General features: G+C 42.0%; 1 protein-coding gene and 1 long non-coding RNA gene across 2 annotated transcripts in view; one reads left to right on the top strand and one right to left on the bottom strand.

The window, feature by feature from the left end:
- LOC146677221 (matrix-remodeling-associated protein 5) overlaps window positions 1-17,748 on the bottom strand; it is a 29,512-nt gene extending 11,764 nt beyond the window's left edge. The window contains exons 1-6 of the mRNA XM_085419447.1: window positions 17,275-17,748; window positions 10,538-10,663; window positions 10,310-10,446; window positions 2,503-2,632; window positions 1,618-1,856; window positions 9-160 (exon numbers count right to left, since the gene is read on the bottom strand). Coding sequence (XP_085275573.1) covers window positions 9-160; window positions 1,618-1,856; window positions 2,503-2,632; window positions 10,310-10,446; window positions 10,538-10,624 — 745 coding nt within the window. The 5' untranslated portion in view covers window positions 10,625-10,663; window positions 17,275-17,748. The remainder of the gene's footprint in view (window positions 1-8; window positions 161-1,617; window positions 1,857-2,502; window positions 2,633-10,309; window positions 10,447-10,537; window positions 10,664-17,274) is intronic.
- Window positions 17,749-20,811: 3,063 nt separating this feature from the next.
- Window positions 20,812-21,353, top strand: LOC146677220 (uncharacterized). Its single transcript, XR_014907693.1, has 3 exons — window positions 20,812-20,947; window positions 21,025-21,173; window positions 21,255-21,353. It is a non-coding gene; the product is annotated as an uncharacterized LOC146677220 (long non-coding RNA).

Genomic DNA, 21,353 nt, shown 5'->3' with positions numbered 1-21,353 from the left:
TTTCATACCTTCATGTGTGGAGCTCCATTCCATCAACCAGTGGAGCTGACAGTTGCAGGTCCAAGGATTACCATGTAACGAGAGGAGCTCAAGTCTGGGAGCTGTCTGCAGAGCTCCGGCAGGTAACTGCTCCAACAGATTGTCTGATAGATGTAAGTGTCTGAGACAAAAACATTTACACGGTGTCTTTGTTAAAGGGTCTTCAGAGTGATGGGGACTGGAAAGATTGTTGAGTACATTGCACATATTGAAAGGAAACACATGTATTACATTACCTGTGTATCCAATCCTATCCTAGATCCACAATGCAAGAATTTTAGGAACTATCGAAACTCTTTAAACACTGTTTTCGGGGTCCTGTTTAGCTTCTGTTTGAAGGTTGCTACACTAAGAGAAATTTCTGAGCAACACATATGTGATTGGTCTGAGAGTAAGCATACATTAACTGAAACAATCATTTTGGGGGCTATTATCAGTTGCACTGGGAGCTAAAGGCCTCTAAAAAGTGTCTTCTTATATTCAACACATAAAAACACAGAAAATGTCACTTGTAATCAGACATTATGTTGCTTAAACTAAAACAGTACATCTCTCTGCCTACTTCAGGATTACGCAATCCAAAACACACGACAAAAACACAGCTCCAGTTTGTTAAGGCATGAGTCTGGGTTTGCTCTCACAACCATCAGCTGGCTAATATGGGACATTAGCATTTCTATTGGCGGCACCATGCAAACCAAAAAAGAAATAAATAAAAAAAATAGGATGGCAGTCTCCTTACAATCAGGTGAAATCTGCTGTTGCCTGGTGATTTCATTGGATTTTTTGATATTTAGCAGCCAGTTTTCAGTAGCTGTGGTGACCAACATGTCTGACCGACCACTTTTAATGGAAGGTGACTGCACGGGTCATCTGTTAGAAGCGACCTAACTCAAGATTTCTGAACACCTAAATCCTTTTACAGTTAAATGAAAGCAGCTATGTCACTACTTCTGGAAGAATTTCAGTTTTAGATCAATATGGTTCCAGTTCCAGCCTTTGAATTCAAGTTGATGTAAATTTCTGCAAATGCAGATGGTCATTTGTTTTTATTTATTTATTTTAAAATTATATTTACATCTAATCACTATATTATCAGAAACAGACTGCATGGAATTACAAACTCAAGTCCATTACAGTACAAACTGATAGCAGACCGACTCCATTAATTTTCATTTCATTGCCATCTTGAGGCATCATGATGACAGCAGCTGACTTAAACTGGTTACAGACCCGGTCTTCATGGCAACCATTTAATAGGCAACAAGATAGCAAATTCATTACGCATGGTTGTAATAATTTCCTTTGTGCTGTGGTGCCTTGTAGCATAAGTATGCAGTGCTCAAAGGAGAACCGCACAGAGTTTACGTTTGTTTGTCAGGTTCTTTGAGCCATTCTAGTTTCTAAATGAATGCCAGGGCACAAGGTTTCCTAGTAGAGAGCTACACTGTGAACCATATTTTGAACGGCTTGGCTTACTTGCGTATATTTACTTCCAATCAAAATAATGTAAATAGATAATTAGGTACAAACTCAATAACCTCAAGTTAGTTTCAGATAAATTTCTCGATGTCTTACTTGAGTCCTGAGGTCCAAAAGTGTCCTAGTACTGACACTGTTATGAAGGTATGCGGGTGGACCTCTTTGAGAAGGTTCCCCTCCAGCTGCAGGAGTTTTAGGGAGGTCAGGCCAGAAAAGGAGTATGGCTCTATAAAGTCTATAAGGTTGTGGTCCAAATGGAGACGAATCAAACCGACAAGACCCTCGAACAAACCAGGATTTATTGACGTTAGCTTGTTGTAACTCAGCTTCAAGATCTGTAAAATAGTGAATGACAGAACTATGAAAAGACAGAAAGACATTTTCAAAGATAGCTGCAGTCTTTAGTTGGCCTGTGATGTTGCTACGGCACAAGAGTAATCAGGCAGTTGCAGTTGAGCCTCATTCCACCTGTCTAATGTGCAGTAATAAAGTCCAGAGTCTCTCATTTTTAATTCTGATGTAATTGCATGGATCACTGGTGTGTTTAAAAAGCTAATTTAGGCGTTGATCAGATCCATCTGGACCCAACAGGACTCATTGCAACTTTAGTCAAGCAATCAAAGAACAGCTAATTACTGGCTTATATGTGGTTTACACAGGAGAAGATTGAACTCTGTGCATACACTGTATGCCATTAGTGTTCGTTTCTTTTACACTTATCATTTCTTCATTGTAATCTGTGTTTCCATAAAAAACATTTAATGTCACTGGTAGAAAGAGAAAAACCATCTGATCTACAGAGTGTGATGCAGAAGTAAACTTGGCTGTTGAATGAAATTTCCACTTATGACCTAATCAAGTTTGAGTCCAGTGAGTTTTGACTTTTTATTTTGATAAAAGCAGCAGTTCCTTCTGTTTATACCAACTGTAATAAACAGGGTCAAGATATGAATGTGATGTATACAAAGAGACAAACTGTACCTGTAGTGATCTCAGGCTGTAAAAAGCTCCAGGATGAACCATGTTAATGTCGTTGCCATGCAACATGAGCATTTCTAGCTGCCGCAGTGACCTGAATTCAGACCCCTCCACCTCCGTCAGGCTGTTATATCTGTTAGAGAAAACAAACAGGACCAGGTACTGTTATGGCATAAGGCGAAGAAGGCAACAATATTCAGCAATCTATGTGTGTAAATGTGACCTTTCAGATAAAAGGAAAATGCTTGAAGGACTGACAAGTGGAAAGAATGAAGGGTGACAGAGAGTGTTCAGACAGACTTTGACCCACAATGGTTTTTTCCTCCTTAAAGCTTTCCTATTTTTAAATCAGAGGAAACGCATGTGCAGATTCAAGTGATTTATCTTCTTTACAAAGAAGATCTAAAACAGCACCAATGTGGAACAGGAAGTAGCCTAACATGTTCAGAAAGTAGGCGCAGTTTTCTAAGATATTATTTCTATTATTTCTAACAGTTCCAGAGTAAAAAAAAAAAAAAGACAAAATGATCATGATATGTCAGCATTTCCAGTAACTGGTTATGAACTTTTCATATAGCTTTGCCATGCAAAACCACTCTGCAAACCTCCTCAAAACCTCTTCTGGCATCAACATCAACACAAAAACTGAGCTGGTGCTTCATGGCTCCTTTAAGTGTAGCATGTATGTGGCCATGCACTTTTGTCCATACATTCATTCATGTCAACATTTATCAGAAACAGCTACATCCTCAGCCCCACATCGACTATACGAGTCTCAAGTATGTTAGACTACTTGGTGTTTAGAAGTCAGCCTCCATCTCCTTACAGCTTTAAATCCCCATGTGCTACAGCAGTCCCCTGTGCTGTAGGCGGTCCATACCATCCTCCAGGCCATTTACTGAACAGTTCCTTTGAAAGACAGTGGAAACCCGCAGTTTTCTTTTGAATTCAAACTGCATGTCTCTAAACCTACACTAAAGGAAACAGGCCCAAGAGTCTAAATAAAACACCCAAACATGTCTGGTGTGAACATTTAGAGTTAAAATCCCTCCACCCTATTTTCAGGGTGGTCCCGTCATCGGAAGTTTTAAATCTGTTTGTTCCCTAAAGGCTCATGGTCCCCTTCCAAATGTATTGTCTGTGCAGTGTCCTGCCGAAATTCCCTTTGTTCCTAATACTATAGATGCCGCCGCCACACACAAAGTCATCAGGAGTCAATATGGAATCGTAAGCCTTCGCTCTCGCATCGTAGCCCTGAGTGTTTCTTGGCTTCACTTTGGAGAGCTGTAGCTGTAGGAACACTCATGTCCGATTTAGTCTGAGTGAACGTTAAACAAACGCTGCCATGCAAGCGTCCGAGTACATCTTATAATGTCTGACTGAGCCCGTGTAAGAAAAGCACAAGTCATTTGTCCTCTGAACTTTTACAATCAACAAGTGAAAGACATGTGGCCTCTATGCTCTACCCAGGCAGCTCCTAAAATGGTCTCTTAAACTAAATGGAGTTTATTTTCCAATGGGACAGTTTGCATCTTTGTCCGATGGTGACAACAGTTCAGACAAATGACTGTAGACATTATTGTCAAGAGTTCAGGTGTAAGCATGGCTGCTGGTCGTACTAAGCTTCCTAGTGAAACATCAAACACGTAGTGGTTAAAGCCTTGATTAAACTACGAGTCCCCTAGGGTCCACTTTACTCTATGGAACATATATTTCATCATCAGACAGTAAACACCTGTGATGTAATCCAACGTGCACCGCCGTAGAAATGTAAGTACACATCAGTGCAGTCCAGAGCTGTTGAGATCAAGTCCACCTGGGCACAGGGACCTCGGGAGGAAAGGACTGTTGCAGAAACAACACACTCTTCACTAGCAGAGACAGTGCCAACGCTTTCAGGCAGAACGCACAACAATTTTTGGTCCGTTCGCTCCAGCTAGCGGTCAGCGCAGTGCATGCCGTTCCCTATGTGAAAGGGTCTTAAATCAGGCCTTCACATATGCATCAAGTATGCATATCCCACCCAGTGGCAGACTTCAAAGAAGTATAAGAGGAATGACTGAATGAATTAATCCACAGAGGAGAATAATTGAGGCATGACTAATAAAATAATCACCATTTAAAGAAGATAAACAGGATTTTTGGGAACTTCAGAAATGCTGGGTTCATTTCAGATGGACATACAGCAGATGAAAAAAGCCTTTTTAATTTTAGTTGGTGACTAGCAGCTTATAAAACTAAGCTAACATGAGCCTCAGAAGGTCCGATACTCTGTAGAAAACTGTTTTTATTCTTTCCAGCGTTTTTTTTTCTTTTTAATGGCTTGATGGCTACGTACATGATGTAACCTTTGCTTTAAATTATAGGCAAACACAGGTGTTACCAATCACATTAACAAGGTTAAGTCCATTTCTAAGCCTTAATTAATGTGATTTATAATACCTGTGTTTACCTACGATTCTCTGTCAAAACAGAAAACATGGAAACCTACAAACTGCCTTGGTGTACATACAGCTCTTACACCCAGGAGTAGGGATGGGTACCGGTATCCGGTGCCATCATGGCACCGGTTCTGACATAAACGGTAGTAACCAGACCGAAAAACAGCGCACATTTCGGTGCTTTATTTCGGTGCTTTTTTTTTCCTGAGCTGTGATACACTTTAGATTCTAGCCAATCATTTTACATTTCCGAGGATAGTAGGCGGGTCCAGGTACGTACGTTCTTTTAGAGCAGAGCTACAGATTAAAAATGACCAAGGCAAATCAAAAGTCTGGCTGTACTTCACAGCAAAAGATGCAAACTCAGCAGCAACAAGTGCTTTAAGCTGATACTGTGATACTGTCAAAGGAGGTAACACCTCGAATCCGATGAAACACCTGGCGACGCATAGACCGTGCACATCTACTGTGGGTGTGGTGCCTGTTATCGGACCCGGAGTTAGCAACATCCCCCAAAAACCCGAAGACGAGAGTCCTGGCCCCTAGCCCTGCCAGTGTAGCAGAAATGATGACAGATGATGATGCAGCAGCAGCCGTTGCTTAATGTTGTTCGTGTGTAATTTACGCTGAGTAGGCTAACCACGTTATTACATTAATGCATGTAAGGTGAACTAGCAAACACCGTCGTAGTTACATGCGGCTGTCTTCTTGTTTGATGGCAGATGCTCCCTTCACCCTGGCCAAAAAGGCTAAAATGACCAAAGAAAAAGTGGAAAACAGCTAAACATGAGAGGTTTTTGGACAAAGTTTGTGTTTTTTTCCATTGTTTAAGCACTGCTTCCAGCCAAGAGTGATACCATATATGCCCCATAGCTGCAGAAAAGGCTAACATTGTTATCGTTTTACAAAAAAAGAGCTGAACATGAGAGGTTTTTGGACCAATTTTGTGTTCTCCATTCTTTAAGCACCGGTTTGAGCACCGTTTCAAAAGTACCGGTTTGGTACTGGTATCGGATAAAACCTAAATGATACCCATCCCTACCCAGGAGTGATTCACAGGAGCTGAAGTTTGCTCTCTGCTTGTTTAATTTCAGAGCAGATAAAGTACAGATGGTTCCAGCATCTCTGCTGTGCTACAGTTGAATCAGGTAAGATTTTCCTGTACACTTTTGATTGCACTTTGTACAACATTATATTATGTGCAATATTGTTGCAGATGTGAAAATGTTTTTGCTGAAGGGTGTAACTTCATGTTAATTTTTTATTTGTCTTGCTCTAATTCATTCAGTAACTGTCCCTGCAGTGTAAAACCTGCATTATGCTTTGATTCAGCTGCAGCGGCGTGATAGCTTTTCACACAGAACAGGAGCCCATATGGAAACTGTTTGCCTCCTGTGAACTGCAGGTTGGCACTGCATGGTGCTTAGTGGACCACATACCCCCTGAAGTACTTATATTAGGATGCATATAATGAGTTAAAGTATCATAAATAGAATAATCTATGAAAAAGTAAGTAAACTACACTCGTGAAATGCAGTGAAAGGTTTTTCCCAAAACAGAGCCTCACACCCAAACCCCTCCTGTGGACAGTAGTGTTGTTTGCCAAGCAGTTTGATAGATGGATATGTATTGTTTGGAGCCAAGATAATTAGACAAGGCTGTGTGTTACATACAAAACAGTGGCTGGTGATTTTTTTTCCTACTGTGCTGGAGGGCAGTGAAAGCTCTATCCATAATTCCCACATGGAAGCTATTAGGAGATTTACTCTAGTACCACATGCTGGTGCTAAGCCCTTATCTTCTGGGCTTAAGGCAAATGTTGTCATATTAAATGCACCAGGGCCACTTGCTGCCTGGGGTTTCTTTAGTTGATATGGCAGGTTGATAAGATGCATGGCAAGCAATAATCCTTCTTCTTGATTGTAATCTCTCTTTAAATTCAAATTCAAATTCAAATTCAAATTTTATTTGTCACACACACACAACCATACACAGTATGACATGGGGGTGAAATGCTTGTAGCTGTACAATGCCCGACCATTAAATGAGTTTTACAATATTTACAATTTACTACAAAAATTTACAAATTAACTTAGGAATTTACAGTAAAGAATGTGAAAATAGCAGAAGAGATTATAAAGATAAGGATTATAAATTATAGGAATTATAGGATTATAGGAAATGTGTGGTGGTGCGTGTGGTGACGTGTGTGAGAGTCCAGTCTTATAGTGACGTGTTTGGGAGAGTCCAGTCCTACACCTGGTTCAGGCCCCGAATAGCCTGGGGGAAGAAGCTCCTCTTCATTCTCTCTGTTTTGGCCTTAAGGGAGCGGAAGCGCTTCCCAGACCTCAACAGTGAGAAGAGTCCATTGTTGGGATGGGAGAGGTCCATCATAATCTTCCTAGCTTTGGACTTGCACCGCTTGGTGTAGATGGACAGCAGGTCAGGGAGCTCTGATTGAATGATGCGTTCTGCCGAGCGCACCACCCTTTGCAGATCTCGTCTGTCCTGCTTGGTGCTGTTCCCAAACCAGGTGCAGATGTTTGCCGTCAGGATGCTCTCGATGGTGCAGGAGTAAAAGTTCTTGAGCACCTTCAGTGGCAGATGGAAGTCTCTAAGTCTTCTGAGGAAGAAGAGACGCTGACGGGCTTTCTTAACCAGGGTGTTGATGTGGCAGGACCATGACAGGTCCTGAGTGATGTGGACACCCAGGTATCGGAAACTGTCCACTCTCTCCACTGGCGTGCCACTGATGATGAGGGGTTTGTAATTCCTCGCCTGCTTTGTAGTGAAGTCTACGATCAGCTCCTTAGTCTTGCTGACGTTTAGGAGGAGGTTATTCTCCTGGCACCAGGTCTCCAGGTTCCTAATCTCCTCCAGGTAGGCCGTCTCGATGTTGTCGGAGATCAGGCCCACAACAGCAGTGTCGTCAGCAAACTTGACAATGGAGGTGGTGTCGGATGTGGCTACACAGTCATAAGTGTACAGTGAGTACAGCAGGGGGCTTAAAACACAGCCCTGAGGCACTCCAGTGCTGAGTGAGATGGAGGGGGAGACTTGTTTTCCCACCCTCACTGATTGGGGTCTGTCTGTGAGGAAGTTGAGGATCCACTGACACAGTGATGAGCTGAGTCCTAGATCCGTCAACTTGGTGAAAAGCTTAGAGGGAATTATTGTGTTGAATGCTGAACTGTAGTCCACGAACAGCATCCTAACATAATTCCCTCTGCCAGTGTCCAGGTGACTCAGGGATGTGTGGAGCAGGTGACATATGGCATCGTCTGTGGAACGATTAGTCCGGTAAGCAAACTGAAGTGAGTCGATGGTGGGAGGAAGTGAAGAAGTGATGTGATCTCTCATCAGTCTTTCAAAACACTTCATCACAATTGAAGTCAGTGCTACTGGACGGTAGTCATTGTGGCAAGCGGGCTGTTGTTTCTTTGGAACAGGGACAATAATGGACCGTTTGAAGCACGTGGGAACCACAGCTTGGGCCAGGGAGAGGTTGAAGATCTCCGTGAACACCGGTGCTAGTTGATCAGCGCAGGCTCTAAGGACCCGGCCAGGGATTGCATCTGGTCCTGCTGCCTTCCTGGTGTTCACCCTCCTGAAGGTGTTCCTCACGGCATGCTCTGTGATGACGAATGCATTTTCTTCACTGGTGCACTCCGAGCGCGCGCAGCCATTTGTTGTTTTAATTGCTGCGGCGTCGAAGCGAGCATAAAACGTGTTCAGCTCATCAGCCAGTGAAGCATCTGCATTCATCATTGAAGAAGCTGGTCGTTTATAGTCCGTTATAGTCCGCAGTCCTTTCCACAGGCTCCTAGAGTCGCACTGTCGTAGCTGTGACTCTAGTTTTTCCCCGTAGCTCCGCTTTGCCTTTCGGACCATATTACCAGAGACAAGCCCTTCATTGTAGGCAGCGGTGCGTGATCTCAGAGCGTCGCGGATGTTTTTATCCACCCACGGCTTCTGGTTGGGAAACGTTCGGATGATAGTTCTTTCTGCTGTGTCGTCCGCTAGTTTCCCGATAAATCCCACAACCGCTTCCGTAAACATGTTGATGTCATCAGAGCTGCGCCGAAACATGTCCCAGTCTGCGTCATCCAGTGCGTCATCCAGTGCGTCCTGCAGCGCGGCCACCGATTGGTCCGTCCAGCGAGCGACCTCCCTCCTGATTGGTGGATGCTGCTTTATCCTTTGTTTGTAAGCAGGTATGAGGAAGATGGCGGAATGGTCCGATTTTCCAAATGCCGGCAGGGGCTGAGCCTTGTAACAGTTCTTGAACGGGGTGTAGCAGTGGTCTAATGTCCTCGTGCCCCGGGTGGGGCAGTTGATGTGCTGGTGAAGGTTGTGAAATGTCCGTTTGAGATTCACTCTGTTAAAATCTCCCATAACAATGAGTGCGGCATCTTGGTGAAGTGTTTGCTGATGTGTGAGAGCCTCATGTAGCTCACATAAGGCAGTGTCCGAGTCCGCGTGAGGCGGAATGTAAACAGCGCAGGCAATGACCGCAGTGAAAGGGCGACACTTAACGATCAATAGCTCCAGATTGGGCGAGCAAGAGCGTGTGAGTGGGGAGATGTTTGTGCTGTCGCACCATCTGTTGTTCACCATCAAACATACTCCACCACCTCTTTTCTTCCCCGACTCCATTGTCCTGTCCATGCGGTAAACCGAAAAGAACCCCGTCGGCTGCACGGCGTGGTCTGGTATCGCTGGGTTCAGCCAAGTCTCGGTAAAGCAGAGGAGGTTGCAGTCCCGAATGTCTCTCTGGAACTTGATTCTGGCTCTGAGGTCATCAAGCTTGTTCTCGATGGATTGAACATTGGCTAGCAGGATACTGGGCATGGGTGCGCGGTGTGCGCGAGCCCGTAGCCTGTTCCTGATGCCGGCTCTTTTACCTCGAGGCCGTCGCTTAGGGTCGCGTCCTTTGTTCTCTCTCAGGATCTCCTTTGGCCAGGTTGGGTCCGGAGTTAAACATGGTGAAATGTTCGTGTATTGCAAACCAATAGAAACCAAAGTGTCTCTACTGTAGCGGATTTGTGTGTTTTGCATGATGCCCATGCAAGATTATCGCAGATATAGCAAAAAGTGACGAAAAACTGCAAAAAGTGGAGAAGTTAGGGCAGAGCATCCAGCACGGCAGCCGACCTCACCGGCGCCATTACACAAGAGAGGTTAAGATTTAAGATTAATGTCATTAAAACAATTGTAAATATTTATCATGACTTGGTTTGCGAGGCAGCTCGATCATTAGTTACAGAAAGAAAACAAGACCATGGCATTCCACACGGCTTCATGTGTTTAGTTTTTTTCCCCTTGGACTGACATTTGGTAATTGTGTCTTAGTGTGTGTGGGATCTTACCCCAGGTTCAGCCGCTCTGTGTCCTTAGGAAGAGTTTTTGGTATACTGGTGAGGTGTCTGAACGTACAGTGGACCTCTCTGACACCTGGACAGCTGCAGCTCCGGGGGCAGGATGGGACGGTGTGGACAGGAATGATCTAGAGGAAGTTTAAAGGAAGAAATCTATGGAGTGATATCAGGCAAATGTAGAAATTCAGAAGACAAATGGGCCTCTATACATTTTTTTACCATTTGCCACAGCAGTGATGAAAGGAGCAGGGAAAACCACGCTGTAGCCAGGCTGCGGGCGACCTTGGCGCACCACCACAGTGCCATGACTGGATGGCTGTTTGACTGATCACGTCATGAACACACCTGTTGGTGCAGATTTGTGTTAACAAAAAGATCTCTCGCAGTGCCGTGTACCTTACGAACATGATCACATAACACACTCTTTTCTTTATATTGATCCGTGTGCGGAGTAGATGATATTGTAGCGGAAACCATCAGACTACCACACTCTTGCTTAGCGCATGCTGGAATGGACTGCTGATAGAATAAGCTGTCAAACTATTAGGAAAGATGTAATGATAAAAACTTTTTTATTTCGTAGGTGTGTTCAGCTGCAGAGCAAAAATCCTTAAATAATGAAGGATGCAATACAACAGATTCTTTGGCCAACTACAGTCATGGGAAACAGACAGATTTCACAGGAACCCCCCCCCCACACACACACACACACCAAGTACAGTGCTCCTGCTTGCACAGGAGTTCAGAAGGAAAGTAGCAGCCAGCTGCTCTAATCAAACGCACTTCATTAACTGATCCCCTATAAAAGCTGAAGTTTTGGCATTTTGCTGGTTTGGACCATTCAGGTTTGTCTTAATGCAAAGCCCGAATCTGGAGAGGATGTCCCAGCAAAGTCACCTGAAGGTCTGAGAAGTGCTCAGAGAAACTACAACAACTTCACCTCAGACTCTGCAGGCCTCTGCTAGCATGTTAAATGTTAAAGTTAATGACAGTGCCGTTTGAAGTTTTTAGTGCCTTCTAAGTTTTTGAATCCTTTCTCACCCTTTCTCGTTTTACATTTAGATTTCATTTGAGATTTAAGGAGCTATGATGAAAGTAAAAATGTAAATGACCATAATGTCTCTCAAATTAAATCGCATCAGTAACCGTTTCCACAAGCCCAAGGTGATGGAAGAGACAGAGGAAAGAACACCGGTAGCATTCAAAGCATGAGAAGCAGTGAGAAAGGAAATGAGAGTCGTGAGAAAAAGTCGACAGTAGTTCTTGTCGTGCCAAACTATTCAGCCTCAAGGTGGACGAAACATCCTGGAGAGGTTAGTGCACTTGGTTTAATCCTGTCCGTCACCACAGTAGCCTGTAAATCCTCTCATAACCAACATAGTCGTGTAAAAACAATGGCTGCACTTGGTTTTAATATTTTAATAAGTCACCTCAAATAAATAGAACAGGATAGAATGAAATACAATAAACAGTGGAATGGAAAATAACTACTTAACACTGGAAACTTGTCAGCCGTAGCTCGCTGCAGTGCCAGGGCGCTTGGCAGCCATTAGCCTAGTTTAAACATGCTCCTTTGAGAACAATACATGCCAATTACATACAACCAAGCACAATAAAAACACACACACACTGAATCCCACGTGCACGTGATATTGCTACATAGTTAGCCAAGATACAAATAAAGGAAGAGAACAGATAGAACCAAACATCACGAGCATATTTTAAGTCATTTGAGGCCATTTAAGGGTTTCTAGTTTCCTTGTGTGTCTCTGTGCTCTCGTCCCTCGAAGGCAGGCTGATTCATCTAACAGCTGGTTGTGTGTGCGTGTGTGTTTGACAGGAGGTCCTACAACGTGAAATTTGATTTTTTATTATCATTGCAACACAAATCTACGATCGTGCACTTCTCATTTTTCTTGCTACTACAGAGGTCAGGTCATCATCACCTGGATTTAGTCATGACAGTTTTAATCAAAATAAAGAATCTGTTCACACACAAGCGGGAAAAAGACCTAAATGGACCGTTCTGTGTCAAAAACAATATTTTTCCCCTTTTGTAGTTAAAATAAAACATTCTATTCCAGGAATAGTTTAAATTTCATAATAACAAGACTAAACGACCCAGCAAAGTATATCACTCGTAGTGGGAAGAAGCTGTAGAGACCTACGTCTACATGTTGTAGCTGTGATGGGGCAGTCTCGCCTGATCATGGGGGCTACTCCTGTTTATGTCTGCGTAGCTGCTGGTCTCTCGGTTTAGCCCACGTGTCTAAGAATGCACAAGTCGGAGTGAAATGGAGTGTTAAACACCAAACACTCCATTTCAGCCATTGTGAGCTTCTGATCTATGCTTCTTGGCCTTTCATGTTTTTGCTTTTTTCCACACGTCTTCCTCTTTGCGGTGACTTCTGCTTTCCGTCCAAAGCGACTTATTGACCAATTTAACCTACACAAACTTTTTCAAAGACCACACACGAGTACATCTCATGGACCTCTGCATTGGCTAAGTTTTCTAAATCATTCCCTCTGTGTCGCCAAAGACCTGCAAAAAAGCGGATACAACCGTGGGAACGTGAATTGGACATCTACAGGAAGGATGTCAAACTCGTTTTACATGGTGGGTCACATACGGTCCGCTTTGATCTTAAGCTGCCCGACCCGTGAAACCCCCTGTTCTGTCAGCATAAAGACTTCTAACCACACATTTAATCCTTAAGCTATGTCCCTATAAGAACATGAAGGCCATTTTCAACAGTACTTCTAGAGTTTTTCTACATGATAAAGAAATCCTGCTGTTGGTTTAAATTGTAAGAAATAAATGTGCAAAACTAAAGGAAACAAAAAAGATAGAAGACCCATTGTGACAGACAGACAATTCTATATTAGATTATTAACAAAACAGTTACTTAATTACTTTTTTATGACAAATTATTCTATGCCCTCCCTCTCATTTTTCAAATCTGTCCAGTGGGCCAGATTGGAGTCTTTGCTGAGCCAATTCTGGCCCCCAGACCTTATGTTTGACACCCCTGGTCTACAACCTTGCCATGAGGCTTATGAGCCCTGAAATATCCTGCTCAGTCTTAGTATGATAGCAGCAGTTTGGGTTACAGGGAAAAATGTGTCCTCCACGAAGAGTTCAGGGGCTAAGGAAAATAATCTCTGGAGCTTTGGGGTCAAGTATGATATCACAGTATTCACAATAAATGTCCACGTAGCTTCAAACATCCATTCTGTGCTTTCAATGACATGTTAAAAGCAGTTTTGTTACAGTTTATTGGGTGTTACACATACCTGAGCAGCAACTTCACGTCATAAAACTTAAAAACTAGGAGCCAGTTTCATCGACAGCTCCTGCATAGATTTTATAGTCCAGTAAAGGTGTCCGTTTGGTCTCAGTCTCCAATGTGAATGGATATGCTGATCACAGAGGAAAAGAAGAAAGGGTAAAGAAGTGTTTTACCCTTTCTTTAACACCTTTAACATTTCTCTGCCAGAAAACGCTGGAAACAAAAAGTAAAAGCTGGAAATTAAAGTGTAAAGTGAGAGAGGGCAAGAGGTCGATGAAAGGAAAAAAATACAAAAGAGAAGAAGATTAAAAAACAGAGGCATGAGAAAACACACGAGGAGATGAGAAAAGGGTTTCCCTGAACTATGCAACCATAAAGCACCTGTTTCAGGCTTCCTCCCGACAGAGATTAAATGCATATACCTCCTGAAAGGGGCAGAGCACAAAACTCTGTTTCTTATCAATTTCACGTGTTTCCTGGAAAAAGGTTTTTTTCTTTATATCACTGCCAAAATACATCAATCTTTCCTTTATGTCTTTGTATATGGTCATGCTGTCTTATAGCCATTCAGTTCTTTTCATCTCCACTGCACTTTTAAACACCTTGAGTGAATGAAGCAAAGAAAACTATACTGTAACCTGTAAAGTTGGTTTTCTATTTAGGTCAATAGAAAACCAACTTTGCTAACACTTTACACTTCGGCACATGGATTATCCTTGTGTGGAGTGTGCAAAGAAACTCTATATAATACGCCACTTGGCTTCTTTTATGAGATGTTACTTTTCCCGAATCACAAAGTAGATCCTTGAAGGACAATTCTACCACATATTTTTATGCCAATCTAACTGAACCTTGTGCTACATTAATGCAATAATAAATAATATTAGTAGATGGGAATACAACTTTTATTTCAATCTAAATTTTATTCTAATAAAAGAATCACGTACAGGCTGTGATCAGCTGACCTGCTGCTCTTTGTGGGTGTACACGTCTGAATTCAACCAGATGTTAGCAGATGTTTTATGAGTCGTCCTGGCTGATTTCCATCCTCTACACTGACAGTCCACTGTTTATGCTGTCTTTATACTTTACACTATACAACCAACTTAACTTCAAGTTCATCTCTGCCCTTTATGTAACCTAACTCTGACCATGAACACCACAGCCACTCTGCACTCTCACACACACTTTAAACCCAGCACAGCACAGCAAACTAACCTATTTATCCTGCAGTAAGCTGTAGAGTATTTTCATGAAACCTTTAAAAAAACACAGTTACTCTGACACAGTTTGTTTTGTTTTGTAAATACTAAAACAAAACAAATGACTGTTTCTATTTTGTTAGACTTTAGATATTAACTGAACAGAATTCACATTCTTGTGTACAAACATCTTCTTCCCAGTAAGTACAGGATAGAGGTCCAGACAATATTCATAAAGAGCAGATGGTGAGCTAAGAAAGGGGACAATAGAATATTTCCTTATGGAGCAGAAAGGATGGTAAGCCAGCGGTCATTCAACATCAAAATATTTGCTAGCGACTTCTCCTGTGTACTGGTGGAATGTATCGAATCAAGGTATCAGCAACTCTCGACATCAACACTAAGCTTTAGTCAGTATTCAAAGTCAACACATTCCAAGGTAGTTACTATATATCCAAGATGTGCAATTGCAAAAGTACTTTGAGGTGCTTTTCTTATGGCGTGATAGGCTAGAGTTTTAGTTGAACAGATGTGGCGACAACAGTAACAGAGTCGGGTAGGCTCATTGCTTTTCAGTGCAAGTAAGCTACTGAATGTAGTTTACAGTTTCCTACTACAAGCAAGTCTTTAGAGCTTGTCATACTATATCTCCCAGCCTTAATTGTGTTGTTAGGGTAAAAGTACTGTTAGCCAATGATCCGCCACTGAAGACTGATCAAAAGTCAGATCCCTCTCACTTTGATTATTCTTTTAAGAATGCCGGAGTAGGGAAAAATACATCATGTGACGGAAGCTGCGGTGGAACAGTGGGACCATTTTTGCACCTACAAGTCTCCATGACTTGGACATTTGATCTTAATACAACATATGTTAAAACCTCACTGTTTTTGTTTTGTTTTTTGTTGTTTTTTGTTGTTTTTGTTTGTTTTTGTTTGTTTGCTTCTTGCTTTTGGTTGCTGCATCTTTGTATTTGCTGTTATAAAATGCAAAATCTAACAAATACTTGAATTATAAAAAAAAAAAGAAGAATGTCGGAGTAAAGCCAATACATCTTTATGTCAAAAGCATTATGCTGACAGTCAGCCAAGTCACAGCTGCTTTATTCAAGATAACACATGTCAGGAGAGGACTACAATATGATTCCCACATGTTTTCCATGCACGTCTGTAGGCCTGCGATCATGTGCTGCCCATATATCCTCATTCAGAAATCTCTTTCAACATTATGTACCGAGTGTTGCCATTAGATACTAACCCTGTCTACATAAGGTCATCTAGCAATTATAATGGTTACATTTACTGATTGCGACAGACTGGCGACCTGTCCAGGGTGTACCCCGCCTTTCGCCCTATGACAGCTGGGATAGGCTCCAGCGCCCCCCGCGACCCTGAAAAGGATAAGCGGAAGCGAATGGATGGATGGACATTTACTGATTGATGTTGCGGTTATGATTCTTTATTAACGCCTAATCAGCTCATAAGGGAAGAAATGGTAAATGGACTAGAACGTACGCAGCACTTTTCTGTTCTACCTGAGCGCTCAAAGAACTTTATGCAACTTGCCTCATTCACACAGGCACTGTTTGCTATGCTTTTTCTGTCTAACATTCACACAAGTTCACACCACGATGGATGCTTTGCCTCTTGAGCTACAGCAAAATGATAATTGAATGTGTGTATTGCACAAAAAGGCTCTATGTTGGTTTTGCTACTATGAAGGTTGAGAAGAAAGTTTTGGTTTTGGTTTCCCTCCAAGTACTAGGTGTAAATCTCTTATAGTTTTAGCTTAGCATGTGGATGAAGGGAAGCTTAGCTGACTTTACAGCTAATCTAAATGCTGTTGTTGCGTCTTTGTAGAGTGTAGAAGTCTTATTTCTGAAAGCTGGTCCTCATTAGTCATTAAAACAGAGCCGTTTCTAACAAATACTAAACTGTGTATTCATGTTGACCGTCTGTTTGCCTGAAGTGCTCATTTGTACCAGTATGATTAAAATGCATGTTGCCAAAGGACCCGGTTATAGTAAACAAAGATTTGGTCTCACATAAGTCTGTCTCGCACATAGTAAATCATGTATAAACGTTTGCTCTTTGGACACCTTGGTGGGCTGTGGGCATGCATGTCACATTATTTATGTGAGAGCTAATTCACAGCTTTATTAAGACTTGTGGACAAAAGAATGGCAAATTTAATTCTATACAAGCCGACAAACAGATGAATTACTGTGACACTGGTGGCCAAAGCGGCTCTAAAACGATCATGTTTACTGTCTTTGGACTCTTATTAGACAACGTCCAATTGTTAAACATAGAAATTAAGAGTCAACAGTCACATTTCAAACCTCTTAATTGGAGAAAATTACAGTCAGTGTTCTACGTAGAAAACGGCATCCTGAAACTTCAACTCAAACAACTGCATCTGGGAGCATTTAACAAGTTCTCATTAGGAAAAACCACCAGAGACTCACCTGAAAATTCCTCTAGAAGATGGAAAAGATAAACAGCTTTAGTACAAAATAGACAAAGTCCTTTGTTTTGGCTGCAGGATACAAAGCTTTACAAGAAAACCAGGTGTAGACAAGAAAAAAAGGATCCAGTTGATGTTCTAGTCCTGATGATGTTTGCTGATTTGTAAAGCCACCAATGTCCCGAGGTCTAAGAAGGAGGCAGTAAAAGAGGGGATGGAGCGCTCTGTCTGTGTGTGTGTGTGGATTAGTTTGACCCTCTGCTGGTCTCTGAGGCATCTGGATTTCAGTTTAACTGCTTTTCCATTTTCCCGTGCCTTTCTGTAACTGTGCAGTCAGGAATGCTGCTTCTCCATCCCCTTCTACACCTACGCTCCCTCCTTCACCTCCTTTATTCATCTCCTATTCCACTCTGTCTTTAACCATTCCTCGCTATTCCCTCTTTGAGGCTCGACTTCCACTTCATGCAGACTGTCCTGGTAGAAACAGATCACTTTCTTTTCCTTTTTGCTGTTTTCTGTCACTCCTCCATCTGTCTTAGTTTTTACTCGTCTCTCTATCGCAACATTCTTTCTCTGTTGTCTCTGCCTGTTTTTCTCGTTACACCCTTTCACCTTTCCAACGCTCCCTCTCTAGCTTCCTCCCCCCTCCTGAGGTATATTACAGTGTGTGAATGCATATTAGCCAATTATCATAACCTGTCCACAGATATCGAGCCTGCGGCTACACACGCCGACTCTCTCTTTGCAGAACTTGGCAGGTATTCAGTGTTATTCATTTGATCTGCCTACATAAGATTTACAATGAATTAAACAAGATGGGGACATTTGAGCTGTTCAATTGTGCCTTAAGCCCTGATGCTGTATGAAATACCTGCTGTTCTAACACTGTGGCACCGTACCTGCGCTCTGTTGACACAGCCGTTTTTACAGGCCTGAAGACAGAATTTTCTTTTTACCTCATAGAAACATGAAGTCTGGACTGCGGTACACCTTGGCTAAACATGAATATTAGATGTGTTATGTAAACTGTAATAGATTTGATCTTATTGTTACTATTTGGAAAGATCTAAGCAACTAACTAAACACGTCAATATGAATAGGCCTTTTGTTGCAGAGCTCTTTTGTTCTCCAGCCCCTCCTATCATTTCACTTTTATGTAGTTTACTTCACCTAGCTTAGGCCAATAATGTGAGGTTTAAAAGTGCAAGCTAAAGCTTGTAAAACACTCAGAGAAATATTTTGCTTTCTGTTCTCTCCACCCCACCTCCCTGCATTCCTCCATTGGAGAATATTATTCTTATTATACTCAAAATTTCTCCTGTCCATGAACTTAGAATCCAAAACTGAAGCCACACAGTACAAATAATTACATTTACGAGGGGGCTGGGTCTTGACTTTATATTTTGTGCAGTTTTTTCATCAGTTTTTTCTTCTTGGAAAAACTGAAAAACATTTCAAGAAGCAAACAAACAGGAACGCTGCTGGAACGATGAGCTTCTGAGGACATTAGTTTTATAATAGCAAAGACTTCTTCATCTCCGATGTACAACTTGTTTGTTTCATAGTATTAAGTTATTGTATGGGTACAGCCCGTTTGGGTACAAAGTTTTTTGGCAAGTTTGCAGCTTCGGGCTGGTAATTGACACCTAAGCCAAATCTAGTTACTAAGCTAGGCCTCCTTGGTTTTCTCTTAGTTTTAGTGCATTCTTATTATGTTTATGGCATTCTGTGCAATTAACTGTACTAACATGTTTCAGTGAGTAAAATTCTATAATTTATTTGCTTCTTTTATTGCATGCATTGCAGCGTGAATTAGCGGGTATTGAGTGCTAATGCTAGCAAGTTTGGTTAGCCAATGCACTCTGTTGTCTCATCTAATCAAGCTTATTTCTATTGCTAGAAATCCAAGATGGTGACAGCCAGTACATAATTTGGGCAATAAAGTTATTCTCAGAAATTTAATGTTGTCCTTGAAGCGTGTGTTGTTGCCAGGTAATGTTAACATTTAGCTGTGCACACGCAGACATACAACTGTAGGTCTACATATGTGTAGCTCTGCTCAGAGAGAAAAGTACAGGGACTTCCAGTATCAAGAGAACACAGTGAAAAAATGCTACATAAAATGGCCTTGAATGATTCAACCTACCTTAATTAGTTAACACGAGTGGATGGATATCAGCTACAGTAAACGGGTAAAATGTAAAATGTTAAGCTGTAATGTTTCCCCATTTCTTCTATAATTTTTTTAACCTTAGGTATTGTAACATATGTTAAAAAAAAACTAACAGGAAAATACTATATGTTAGCACATATTTATTCTCAGTCCCAGTTTCCATATTATATTATTTTAGCCATATTTGACAAACTATAGAGCATACCAAAATATGAAGTGAACTTTTTGTCTCTATTTGCAGTATTTTTAAATTATTACTATTAAATTAGTTGTTTGGGTTTTTTTCTATGCATCCCAGTGTAAGTACATTCATTTCTACTTTGCCAATCCTCGAGTATCTCTAATCAAGAAATAGCTATAATTTTGCATCACTCTTTAATTTCTTCATTTTTCTATCAACTGCACATGTGCGCACACATGCAAACACATATTTCACTCGTTAGCTTATCATACTAATGATAGTCTCTGGTGCCAGTTCCATTCCGCCAAGTCTCCCCATTATTGTTCTGTCACTTTCTTTAATCAATACATAAAAAAACGTTTTTGACGTTCTATTTTTTCCCTCTTTCTTAATAATTTTTAGATGTGTGTGAGATTTTATTTTTTCCAGCTCATCTTCAGCCATTTAAAATCTTTTTTTTTTCTTATTTACCAGTTGCGGGAATGTCCTAGGAGACACTTGTCTGACCATGTCTGAATGTGATGCGTCTCACACCCACACATAAAACGCTATGGAAAAAGACCTTCAGCAAAATGCTGTTTTCCCATCACTGGGAGCATTCTCTGCCTCGGTGTAGGATTTCACTTGTTTTCTTTGTCTATTGAGACTCTCGGCCAAAGACTTCAGATTAAAGCTTTGTTATTCTGTCTTAACTTTTGTATGATGTTCTGGTGATCTTCCTCTCTGTTCCTGGAGCAGTAATCCCGTAAGCTCTCAAGTTCTCTTTCTTTGTGCTTCACCTAAACACCTCTTATATGTCTATAAGCCATTTTCCCTTTCTCTTTGTCTCTTTGCCCTATAATACACTCCTGTAGACTAAGAAAGTGATTACACACATTTGAAAAGAAGTCTCTAGTGTATTTGTAATAGGTTTAGTGGAGGGGAGGCTCTGTTCTACATATTATCAGGTAGATTATTCACTTGTTGACTGTGGTTTAGCTGATGCTGTGATTCAGCTGCTGGGCTCCATACCAGTTTTTAAAAAAAATTTTTTTATTATCATTATTTTAATTTTACAGCTCCAGAGAAGGTGGAATTGTCCAATGACAGTGTCAGTAGGTGCTCTCAGATGCAATCTGGCTCTATAAGCATATATGGTGAGGCAAAGTGATATCAGTGTCATGGTCCGCGGCCCGGCGTCCGAGGTGCTGATGGGATGCCCACTCCCGTGGGCGTGGCTGCTAACTCCACACCTGCATCCCATCCCGGGCGATCACCAGGTGGACTATTTAATCCTGCCCAGCCTGCTGCTCCACGCCAGTCCGTAGTCGTCCTTCAGCGGTAACGTACACCTGCGGGAAAGCCCTTATGTAAACCTATCCGTGTGAACTAACACTAACTCTGCCTTGTATACTCAGATCACAGCTCGGCGTGTTTGAGCCACCAGCCTGTCCACCTGCCTGTCCGGAATTTGGATCACAATCAGCCCCAGCCGCCTCGACCTTTCTGAAGCTTCTCCCCACGGACCCTCACCCCTCCCTCCGGTTCCCTCGGCCCCGCTATCATCGTAAGACGCGTACTCTACTTCCCCTCGTATGCTGCCGTTTTCCCGCACCCCAATAATCCTTTTTTCCTTTTTCTGTTTCAGCCTCCCACAGTCCCGCTCTCGGCGTTCCTGCGCGATTCACCTCCCGGTCCCTCGGTTTTTCTGGTTCCGTGCGGTTTTTTTCCCTTCTACCCTCCCGGG

Source organism: Rhamphochromis longiceps, linkage group LG2, assembly GCF_057381845.1.
Source record: "Rhamphochromis longiceps isolate RC_006_pf linkage group LG2, R_longiceps_female_GT1.1, whole genome shotgun sequence".
NCBI lineage: Eukaryota > Metazoa > Chordata > Actinopteri > Cichliformes > Cichlidae > Rhamphochromis > Rhamphochromis longiceps.
Note: the sequence above shows the minus strand (reverse complement) of the source record. Positions and strands in the feature narration are given on the sequence as shown.